The sequence below is a fragment of the Hipposideros armiger genome, unplaced genomic scaffold (assembly GCF_001890085.2).
Source record: "Hipposideros armiger isolate ML-2016 unplaced genomic scaffold, ASM189008v1 scaffold_685, whole genome shotgun sequence".
NCBI lineage: Eukaryota > Metazoa > Chordata > Mammalia > Chiroptera > Hipposideridae > Hipposideros > Hipposideros armiger.
The window spans coordinates 355,813-367,426 of NW_017732035.1; the positions used below are offsets into that span (position 1 = coordinate 355,813).

The following is an 11,614-nucleotide window of genomic DNA, read 5'->3' on the forward strand; positions in this document are numbered from 1 at the left end:
TGGGCCAGTGAAGCAATGTCCTCCACAACTAGACTGAAAAACAAAAGGACAGCAACTTGTTCCCTTTCCCCGATTCCCCAACGCTGTCCCTCTCCCCAAATTCCCCCAATAAAATCTTAAAAAAAAAAAAAAATTCACTTGGAGTTTTATCCTGAGCGAGCACCAGAGAGAGGAGGCCTGATGGTGGCGATTCCCCTCCCAGGGCCCGGCTGAAGGGGCCGGTGCCCTCAGGCATCAACGCTCAAACTTCATTCCGTGTCAGCGTTCCCTAGCTTTGGTGAGATACTGTTTCTGTAAGGGTCACTGCCCGACTCACTCTCCCTGGTCATGGTCCCTGCCTAGTGGCCATATGTCCATCTTCCTGCCTGCAGCTCCCAGGAGGGTGGGGTTGGCACTCCCGGGGGAGAGGGGGGGGGCACCTGCTGCTCTTGTTACTCAGAGCTGGTTTCCCTGGAGAGAGGATAGCTTGTGACTTTCACTTTACCTTTTGGCTCTGGGTCCATAAGCAGCTGGTCCCATCAGGATGCGGAGCCGGTGTGTGGCCGGGCACCCTGATCACAGCTCCTGCTGTTGGGTGACTGCCGCTGTTTCTGGACCCGTCTTCAAGCGTTTGGCCACAGGCTTGAAGAAAGTTTACATCGTGAATGCTGCCTCCATGGCTACTTGTTTTAAGGTCATGCCCAGCCCTTCAGCCCCCTGGCAGCCCCAGGGTGTGTGTCTAGAGCAGGACTCGGTATGGACACAGGTGGGCGGGGGGGGGCCGCCGGCCCTGGAGCTGGTTTGCGGCAGAGAAGAAAGCTGACGTGGCTTGACGTGGCACGGGCAGCTTTCTGTCGGTTCCTGCTGTGCGAGGCTGGGCTGACCCCTGCCCCACTAGCTACCATTACTGGAGGGGCTCCCTCTAGGCCGGGCTCTCAGTTACTAGATGCCGGACGGAGGCCAGGGAGTGCGCTTGGGCCTGCTGGAAAAGCTGCAGGAAGTGGAAGTGGGAAGTGTTTGGGGCCAAGCAGGGGCCTGACCTCGCCTGGGGGAGGGGACACTGAGGCAGCCTGTCCTTTCTTTCATGAGAGTCAGTCATTTTCTCTGCCAGGCGGCCTTGTGCGCGGTGGAGCAGGGCTCAGTGAGCGTTGGTAGGAGGCAGCTTGACGGAAGGCTGAGAGAGTGAACGCCTCGGGGTCCCAAGTCCCGGTTGCAGAGGGGCGCCTGATCTCAGGGCCCAGGGTGCAAGGTGCGTCACACAGCCGGCGTCTGGCAGACCCAGGGAGAGCCCATGTCAGCCTGCACGTTGACAGTCCGCCAGATGGTGACAGCAGGAAGACGCTGAGGAGTGCGATTTGTTAAATCACTGGAAGTCGGTGTGAAGCTGTAACTCACATAGAAAGTGTGTCTTTCTGCTTTTTCGTGCATTCCGTGTTGTGTGGTCATCGCTGTCACCCAGGCTGTGGTGTAATTCAGTTCCCGAGTGCAGGGGGACGCGTTCCTGCTGGAGGATGCTTCAAACATTCTGCAGGGCTCCCCTAGAAGCAGTTGTAGTGGGCGGCACACTGCCAAGTGAGGTGGGCGTCCCGGTCACAGCAGGCTTCCCGGTTGGTGGTCGGCAGCAGCAGGCGTTGGTCTCTCGGGGAAGCCCCAGCCCGGTGCACGTGTGTCCCCGACAGCATCGGAGCACGTGCCCCGCGGTTCCTGTCCCAACACAGGAGACCCACTGGGTCCCTGCCAGGCCGCAGCTGAGCGCATCTGCGCAGCATGTTGGTGGCACACAGTCGAGTGACGTTTCTCTCCAGACTCTGCAACCAGTCTTGATCAGAGTACTGACGGGGGAAAATGGGTGCCGGAGAGGAAAGGCCGTGCTTTCATGTTTCCAAACTTTCTGGTTTCTTAGTTTGGGTGGTTTTGTTTTCGTTTTTAATGGGGTTTTATTGTCTTAGTTTCTCTGGTCTCTGAAATATTTATTTAAAATGCACATCTTTGTATGAGATTAGTAGATTTTGTAGTTCACAGCATCTATGCAAATTATCAATTGAATCGTTCAGATGTGAAATAGCTGAAAACAGAAACTGAAGTCAACGGGTCCGTTCCTGTGGGCAGTAAGGAGAGTGGTGCCAGTCTGGCTGTCGCTGCTGACGGACTGTGTGCTGCGTCCTGAGGGGCGCGGTCAGGCTCTTCAGCAGACCTGTGGAGAGGACAGCTTTTTGTCCTCATCTTACAGATGAGAAAACTGCGCCCAGAAAGGCAGGGGACTCACCAAGATGTCAGCGCTCAGATTCACAGCTCTTCTGACTGAACTCGCTGAGCCCTCAGCTCCCAAGGGGCTGTCCCAAAGCACAGACGACACGATTTCTCTTGGGGTCCCGGCCCTGGGCTGCCTCTTAGGCCAAGCCCCGCTTTTGTGTCTGGGGAGTGAGGCATGAGCAAGGCGGGCCTGGGCCCCGAGGGCTGTGCCGAGCCTCGGGTCTGGAGAGGGTCCCCCTCAGGCGGCGTGACAGGGTTTGATGACCTAGGGCGCTGTAGACATTGGGGGACAGCAGGGGGTTTTGGATGGAAGGGCAGCCATAGGGCGTCTGCGTCATAGGTGCGTCCCGAGGGGCTGAGGGCAGCAGGGGCCAGCCTCCGAGAGACCCGCCCTTTGCGGGTAGAGGCAGCTGACCAGAGTAGGAGCTCGTCACCCAAGCAGCCTGCCAGTAGGCAGGTGACCAGGACGTGACCTGCCTGCCAAGAACAATTCTTTTTTGGCTGAAAATGAGTGCTAGGCCCTCGGTGAGCAGTGGAGTGACACGTGTGTTCCTTCTCTTCTTCAGTCATGGGACATTTTTTTCCGAAACACCAATGCTGGGGCGCCCCCAGGCACCGCCTACCAGAGCCCGCTCCCCCTGAGCCCGGGTGCCCTGTTGGCCACGGCCCGAGCGCAGCCCCTGGTGGACGTGCAGCCCAACGTGGATAAGCTGGTGGAGGACCACCTGGCCGTGCAGTCACTCATCAGGGCCTACCAGGTAAGGCCGGCGGGCGCTGCCCGGGGTTGAGGGTCCCCAGAATGGAACATGCCGAGAGGAAAGGAGCCAGGACCACCTCGCCCTCTGAGCAAACCCTCTGCCCCTTAGTGCCAGCCCTGGAAACAGCTCCCCATTTTTTTCCATAAGATGACGGGGAAGATTTCAGGCAGGGAGACACCATCGGTGCCTGGAGGCAGGAAGTGTCTGTCCAGGAGGCGTGTGCCACTCTGGGAGGCCCTGTCCCCGTGTCAGTGGCGAGCGCCCAAATAGGACAGAAGGAAATGAACCTGAAAAGTTTGGGGACCACAGAGCCCACGGAAACAGGGAGAGGTGGGTGAGGGAGGGACAATGTTCCGGGAGCACTCCAGTTCATGGTCAGCCCCGCTACGGGGCGGGGGTAGGCAGACCTGGTCCCCAGAGCCTGGGAGCCTGTCCCAGGAGAGCCGCCTGGCGGCCGAGCCCGGGACTCAGATCTCAGCACCTGGTCGCTAGTGGCTCCAAGGAGGAGGAATCCCCCCGGGGACCCCAGGGCCCAGTCTCTGCAGCGTGGCGGGCAGTTGGGCGTCCTCTGCCTCAGTGCAGGTGCCGCACTGTCGGGACAGCATGGCCTCTCTCTGAAGTGCTGCCCACAGTGGACGCTTCTGTGGGGACACCGCAGCCACTCCCTCTCACGGTGCCAGCAGGAGATGGGAAAGTATCTGGGACTTAAGGAAACATACTTGGAAGGGGTTTCCTTTCTCCTTTTGTTCTTCAGACAGTTCAGGTCAGGTGCTAAAGTCCTTGTTGTAGAGATCCTTTGTCTGACACCGTGCCCTAACCCTGACGCCTCGGCAGTGTCGGGACAGGTCCCTGGGGCCCAGTCCGCACAGCTCTGTGCTCCTGTCCAGTGCCAGCCGTCCCTTCTTCCTCGGGGACCTCTTCCTGTTCTAAGCTGAGTAGGCGTCACACCGGGGTGACAGCCCTCAGCAGAGCCCATTTCCGTTTGTCCAGGGACACCATGTAGGGATCCCAACCAACAAGCCTCTTTAGAGAACCAAGTTTCTCCTGAGCTGAGAAGTTTGTCCCTTTTTATAAAAGTGCATTTATGCACAATTGTGCTTTTAAGGTTGACTATTCGAAGGTTTTGGAGATTAACGTTGTCCCTGGGTTCATTGGTGCTGTCGGGAGGTTTGACCAAGTGTAACTGTGCCCCCACTGCCAGTGGGACCTGCTTAATGACTGCTTGTGTTATTGCTTCCAGGTCAGGGGTCACCACATTGCAAAACTTGATCCTCTCGGAATTAGTTGTGTAAATTTTGATGATGCTCCAGTAACTGTTTCTTCCAACGTGGGTGAGAACTAATCTGTAAACGCTAATTTTAATGTAATTTTACTTTTTTTTACCCCTTCCCTCTTTTTTTTCTCCTGTCCTTTTGTGTGTGTCCTTCCCTCTCCATTGCTGGCCCTTTCATAGATACGAGGGCACCATGTAGCACAGCTGGACCCCCTGGGAATTTTGGATGCCGATCTGGACTCGTCCGTGCCCGCTGACATTATCTCATCCACAGACAAACTTGGTGAGGGCCTGGGAGCGGTCAGCGCCGCGCTGCTTAGCTCCTCCCTGCGTCCCAGCTTGTGATAGCTGGGACGGCCACAGGCGGAAGGGAAAGACTCTTAAGTTTCCTTCGATCTGATCACTTGAAATTTATCAGTAATGCAGCCTTAGTGTGTTTTGGGCAAGTTATTCTCATCCCAGCTTTTCAGCCAGATGGTATGAGCTCTACTGTCTCAGTCTCAAAATTGGAAAGTGAAATTTGGGGCAGAAAAGGTTTGTGACATGGGAAAAGATGACCCACCTGGGTAGGTGGATCAGAAGATAATCCAGAGACTCGCTCGCTTGGTTTTGGGTCCCAGAGCTCAGTGCAGTGCTGCTCTGCCCGCTCTGACGCGTGGCGTGGCCCGCCTCTGGCGGGCGAGTCCCAGAGCGAGCCGTGCACTGGGTGTCTCGATTCTTAAATGCCGGTGATCACACTCAGGAAACTTTGGAAGGCGTCCCCAGTGCGCAGGGCACGTGTGGTGTGCGGGTGGTCGTCATGCTCACGCACACCCCTCTGCTGTCACGTTGTGCAGGGCGTGGCTGGGCTCACACCTGCAGGCGCTTCCTCCAGTTAATCTGCTCTAGTCACCGTGCTGCTAACCTGTGCTAAAGAATGATGACGTGGCTAACTTGGAGGGGGCAGCTTCCCCGAGACATGCATGCTAACGAAAGCCTGATCACTGCCCTGCCTAATGCTGCTCCTCGCGAGGGGACAGAACGTGCTGCCTCTGCGGGCCGGTCTCACGCTCTGCAGGGCCCGAGTGCCCTGTGGGTGCGGCCACATGATGACCCGGGAGGCCAGGCACTAGGCAGGTAAGGCTGGACCTCAGACAGCGCGGGCTGTGGCGTCGGCGGTGTGCCGCCTCCCTGCCTGCACCTCTGTGGATGGTGGGCGTGCGGTCTCCTCCGCTGTCCCTGCGCTGCAGTCGTCTCAGGAGAAAGCTTAGCGAAGCCCCCAGAACATGACGGGACTGGCCAGCTCAGGCCATAGTCTGGGCGTGTGTTGAGTCCTGTGCTTTAGCCAGTGACGCCAGCTTTGTGCTCCCAGGAGCGGGCTTCTCTCTGTGGCGTCTGCCCTTGGAGCCTCGTCCTTGGAGTCTGTCACCTTGCGACACCCGCCCGACACAGCCTGTGCTTGCCTGTCCTTGCCTGTCCTGCTGCCCCAGGGGACCGTGAGTCCTCCCCAGTGGGGTCTGGGGCCGTGTCTGACATGGCAGAGCATCCGAACAGGACAAGGAGGGCGCATGTGAGGTGGGGGCCTGCTTTCCCAGGGGCTCCCTTGGTGCCAGTTTCTTGGTATCGAAATGGACCTTTTTTGGTGGTTGTCAGTTCTGGTTAGAATGGCCTGGGGAGCCTACAACTGTCCCCTGTCCCACTTGAGACAGGTCAGGACAGAGCTGCAGCCAGCAGGCACAGACCATGAGCCTGTGAGGGAGAGAAGTCCACTCTGCAGACATGGCCCAGCTCCTCAGCACACCGCGCTCATCAGGCAGAGGCAGGCCTCTCGTCCCTTCTCGTTCTTTCTAGGCATTCTCAGCTTTACATCCCTCTCTGGAGTGGCGTCCTGAGTGTTTGTGCTTCTCACGGTGAGAGAACATCACAAACCCGGGGACACAGCCCTGGCCCCAGAGTGCCCTGAGCTCCTTGGAGGAGGAGTCCCTCCTCTGGCCAGGAGCCCTTTGGAACCAGTTGGAGGAAGGAGGGGCAGCCCTCCTTTTGTGGGAGAAAGGTGTGTCTTCACCTTGGGAATTCGAAATCATGTGACATAAAAGTCATGATAAATTCTTTCTTCGAGTGCAAAAATTGGAAATAGCGCAAGCCCCATATGTTTGAGTGCGTAGGAAAATTAACCTTGATTTGTCTAACCCCTGACGTATGCGGGAGCTGACCCCTGGGCGGCTCCCCAAGCTCTTTCACGCCCCGTATCATCCAAACGGCGGCCTGGCTCTGCCAGGATGGGCTGTGTGCCTCCGTGTCCTCATCTGTCAATCAGGTGGTGTCAGAATTAAATACATCCTAGAACAGGGCCTGGGGCTCACTCACCCGGGGGAGGCTGGCTATTCAGGTGGTTGCTGGGCGCCAGTAGAGTCAGAAACGGTGCGGCGATGGAGTAGTTGGCCCAGGTCACACAGGAGCTGCTGGCGAGGACCCCGTGTCGCTGTGATGGAGTGGCTGCGAGCTGTCCCAAGTCGCTCCGCCACCTTCCCAAGCTCGGGTCCCCCTCAGGCATCCCGGGGGCTGCCCGCCGCTCCCTGTGGGTGCAGCTCCTTTTCTCACTCTCTCTCGGGCACTGAGGCGCGGGTGACACCCCCACAGGCAAGAGCACTTCTGGGGGGCCACAGGGGTGGGGGCCGCTCTGCAGGGCTGGCAGGCTGTTGCACTCAGAATTCCTTAAAGAAAGTGGAATGTGTGAAATCATTTCTGCTGCGTTCTTGACTTTTTCTGACCAATTCTGAGAAGGCTGGGAAGTGCTGGCCTGGGGTCCCTATCCTGACGCTTCAGATTCTCCTGGGCTCCCCGTCAGGTGGGGAGATGGGCTGTGAACCGGCAGCCTCGGAGACGCGCGGGGGACGTGGGGACCTGGCACAGGCGCAGCTTCTGTGACTGCAGCAGCCATGTTGCGGAGATGCTGGGCTTGGCGGTCCTTCTGGTTAGAATTTGATCATTAGTTAGAACGGTTTCCCAGTTGGGTGTGGGTTGTGTGCCATAACAGTGCAGGTGATGCCTGGGACCGGGGTCTTTCTCAGGATGTGTTATGTTGGCGGCCAGGTGCCGGGTGCCAGGCTGTCCCGTCCACCCACTTCCTGGAGACCCCAGGCACACATTCCACCGCCAAACTCCGGTGGCCCTAGAGAAGGGCACGGCCCAGGCGGTGCGTCCTGTGGCCGTCTGAGCTAGCCAGCTGACTGCACGCGGACCAGGGTCTGCATCCGCCCCCCAGCCCGGCTTTGCGGGGGAGCGGCCATCTGGCTTCTGGCCTGAGCTGCCCTTGACTGGGCTGGGGACCTGGAGAAAGCTCCGTTTGACTCCTGCCCTCTTCTCTTTCAAGTGCAACATTTGCACTAGGTGCCAACTTAAAAATGCCATCGTCTGTGGCTTCTCACAGTGACGAAATGATGAGGCTGACTTCGAGTGAGGTTCACACATAATTAAAGCAGGCCTGGAGACAAATGCTGTGAATGGGAGGGAGGGAAGCGTGGAGCCGCCTCCTGTTTACCTTGTTTGCAAATTGTCAGTCTTGGGAATGAACTTGAGTTAAATAGTTAAAAGCCAATTTAAAAGTCCAAAATTGTAACATTTCGAGTTGGCTCACCCCCAGCACAGCAGGGGTGAAGTCTCCCACCCTCCTGAAGCCCCTCGTGGCTGGAAGAGCCAGCTGAAGATAGAGCTGCTTCCTAATCAGCTTTCTGGTCTCCACCCGCTGGCCATGCAGAGAGCGCTTAGGTAGCCATCGCTGGCTGCTGCGGGTCCCTAAGTGATAAAGAAGGGCCTCCCCCAGGCTGTCCTCCCTCCTGGACGCCCGGGAGTTGACCGACTGACCGAGCCTTGCCCAGGCCTGTCATGTACCTGTCCCTCGCCCTCTCTGCTCTCCTGAAGGCACCGTGGCCGAACCCAGCCCCTCTGTCTAGCAGCCGGAATTTTCTTACATGTTTTCAGGTGCTCCGCTGCCGAGATCCTGTGTACTCTGTAAACGACAACCAGAACAGCTTTGGCTCTCCTTTGGTCTGTGTCTTTCGTTCATGTTTTATTTTAAAAATACTGAAAAGAACAGGTGTCTGCTCTTACCAGTGGGCACACACTCCAAGACGCTCGGGGGTGTTTGAAACCACGGGTGGTGCAGACCTCTATGTACTGCTGTTTCTGTGCACACGTGCCTGTGGCAATTGTAGTGTATGGAGCAGGCACAGCACTTACCAGCAGTAACTGGCAATAAACGATTACAGCCACGTGCTCTCACAGAAGTTACGTGAACGTGGGAGCGGCCACCAGGTGACGAGCAGGCCTGAATCCGCTGAACAAAGGGACGGCTCCTGTCCCGGCAGGACAGAGTGGGCTGGCTCAGGAGGAGATGCCGTCTTTTCCTGCCAGGTGTGGTGGCCGCACTGAAGTGCTGGGGGGGGGGGCTCTTGGGTTGTGTTCTGCGCAGCTGAGTGCCTGCACCTCCATTCCCTGCGTGGGGACATGCGGACTGGGGACCCGCCTGCCCCTCAAATCCTGCAGAATCCTGAGCTTTAGGGTCTAGACGGCCTGATGCCCAGTTCTGAGGAATGGTGCCTGAAAAATGAGGCTTTCTCATTGTCTCATTCTCTTCCCTAGTGGTTTCATCCTGAAGTGTCTAGGTGGGCTGGGTCTGGCATCCCCAGGACAGTGGGACAGCCACAGCTCAGCCACTTCTCTAGGGTGGGAAGGGCGCACTCACGCCGCTGCCCAGTGGCCTCCGAGCGAGCATCCCCAGGGCCTTACCCCCCCCCAGCTGTTCACCACGTAGCACTCCACCCATGTCCCGCCATCCCCACCCCGCCTCTCCCGGTGTGTGTCTGCGTGACGTGTTTGTGCTCCCGTGACGTGCAGGGCTGGGGTGTCGAGCTCCCTGACTAACTCACTTGTCTTTTTCCTCCTGCGCTCACCCACCTCCCCGCTCTCAGACCTTGCCGTTTTCCAGGACCGACTTCGAATGCTAACCGTAGGAGGTATGACCATCCACCCCGAGCCCCTCACTTGCCTGCAGCTGAGGACCTCACTGGAACAGGATGTGCGACTTTTCCTAGCATGCAATGTGGCAAAGTTGACACAGCTCTGTCAAGTGTTTTGAAATTTGTTGATTGTTTGGAAATATGTTTTTCCCGCCATTCAGTTATTAGCCACCAGGTAGAGCCGCTTCTCGTGCATTTTTGTTTCCGTCCATTTTGTGTTCTGAGAGCATCTTCATCTCACGTGTGTCACCATCGCTTCGCTGAGCTTCGGTGGCGTGGGCTCTGGCTCGCGGCCACACCGCTCTGCACGCTCACTCCCTCCCTCCGCGAGGGCCTTGGGCTGGGCTCTGGACCCCCTCAGGCTGTGCTTCCCGCCTTCTGACGAGATCTGCCTCTCCGTCTGGTCTGTGTCTGAGGGACAGCTGAAGTACTGATAAAGCGGAATGAAGTAAGGACCCCTTAGTGACCCCGGGTTCTGGGCAGAGCCCCTCTGAGGTATCCAGAGTGGGTGCTGGGGTCATCTGCCTGCTGTCGTTCACCCAGTGGCCAGTCCTGCGTGCCGGCCTCTCTCAGACGTTTGCCTCCACCTTGCTTGTAATACATGCGAGACTGGTTTTCGTTACTATTTTGAGATGATTGTAGCATCATGGGCTGTCATCAGAAATAACAGAGACGCGTGTGCCTTTGGGCCTGTTCCCCAGTGGTCAGCTACAGCACGTCACAGCGGGGCGCTGACACCAAGGTGTGTCCCCACAGGGTCCTTCCAGCCACCCTGTAGCTATGGCACGCCCCTCCGTCCTGCCCCTGTGGTCCCTGGCAGCCACTGTGCTCCGTTTCTGTGACTCGTTTCCAGGACATTAGACAAATGGAATCGCGATGCATAACGTTTGTAATTGGCATTTTCCAATCGGCATGATTTTTGCGTTTCATCTGGGTGGATTTCTAACAGTTTGTGCCTGCTGTTGCCAGCCAGCACCCCTGGCCCTGGGCGGCCCACGGTGCTTTTGACCTTTCACTTGTTGGTGGCTCATGGGGTTTTGCAGAGCAAGTTCTAAATTCTGATGAATCCTTTTATGGACGAGGCTTTTGGTGTCAAGTCTAAGAGCTCTTTCTTTAGCTCTCGATCCCAAAGATTTTCTTCTACGTATTTTTTCTAAAGGTTTTATAGTTCTCCATTTTACACTTAAATCTGTGGTCCACTTTGGGTTAATTTCTGCATAAGATCTGAAGTTTAGGTGAAGGGGTTTGTTTTGGTTGGGGGCGCGGTTGCCTATGGATGTCTGATGGCTCTGGCACCATTAACTGAAAAGTTTGTCTTTCCTTCATTGAACTGCTTACGCATGTTTGTTAGAAAGCAGCTGGGTCTGTTCCTGGGTTCTCTGCTGTCTCCCTTAGTCTGTGTGACTGTCCCCCACCAGTGTCACCGTGTGTTGACAACTGTAACTACTGCACTTATCTTCCTTTTTACGAATTGTCTGGCTGTTCTTGGGCTCTTCTCTTCCCATGTAAGTGGTAGAACAAGCTTTCTGTGTCACAGAAGACCTTGCTGACGTTTGGTAGGAGCTGTGCTGAGCCTACAGACCCGCATGGGGAGAAGTGCCAGCCGTACCGCGTCACCTCCAGACCGTGGCCGTGTAGCCTCCCATAACTCAGAGCTCTGACTTCCTTCGTCAGGTTTCTGTAGTTTGCAGCATACAGAGGCTGTACACCTTTTGTTAGACTCACACCTAAGTATTTCTTTTCTTTTTCATTTTAATGTGCACAGATTCATCTCTAATATCAAGAAGTACAGTTGATTTTTGTGTGTGTTAAATCCTGTGACCTTGCTAGGTTATTCTAGGATGTTCTTGTTTTTAGATTCCTTGGGATATTTCTCTGTAGACAAGTGATACCATCTGAAAATAGGGACAATGATTTCTTCCTTTCCAATCTGTGCCTTTTTTTTTCTTGCTGACTTTGCCCTGGCTGGACTTCCAGCACCGTGCTGATGGCATGAGCGTGGCCGCCCTGCCTTGTCCTGAGCTCGGGAACAGCGCACAGCCTTCCTCCGTTAAGTGTAGTAACAGCTGTGCGTTTTCGGTAGATGCTCTTTATCAAGTTGAAGAAGTTCCCCTCTATTCCCATTTTTCTGGTAGTTTTTAATTATGAGCGGGTGTTAAATTTTGTCAGATACCCTTTCTGCCTCTGTTGACGTGTTCACATGACTTGTTCTTTAACCTGATAGTATGGTGGGTCACACTGATTGAGTTTCAAATATTGAACCAAGCTTGTGTTACTGGAATGAGTGTCACTTGGTCATGGTATATGATTCTTTTCATGTATTGCTGCATACATATATATATATATATATATAT

General features: G+C 55.9%; 1 protein-coding gene across 4 annotated transcripts in view; it reads left to right on the top strand.

Moving 5' to 3' along the window:
• OGDH (oxoglutarate dehydrogenase) overlaps positions 1-11,614 on the top strand; it is a 63,123-nt gene that overhangs the window by 24,121 nt on the left and 27,388 nt on the right. Inside the window, exons 3-5 of one of the 4 annotated variants that reach the window (XM_019626571.1) lie at positions 2,799-2,990; positions 4,444-4,546; positions 9,213-9,257. In XM_019626571.1, coding sequence (XP_019482116.1) covers positions 2,799-2,990; positions 4,444-4,546; positions 9,213-9,257 — 340 coding nt within the window. Of the gene's footprint in view, positions 1-2,798; positions 2,991-4,230; positions 4,322-4,443; positions 4,547-9,212; positions 9,258-11,614 lie in introns of all 4 variants that reach the window. The other 3 variants (XM_019626570.1, XM_019626573.1, XM_019626572.1) reach the window with 3 other exon arrangements.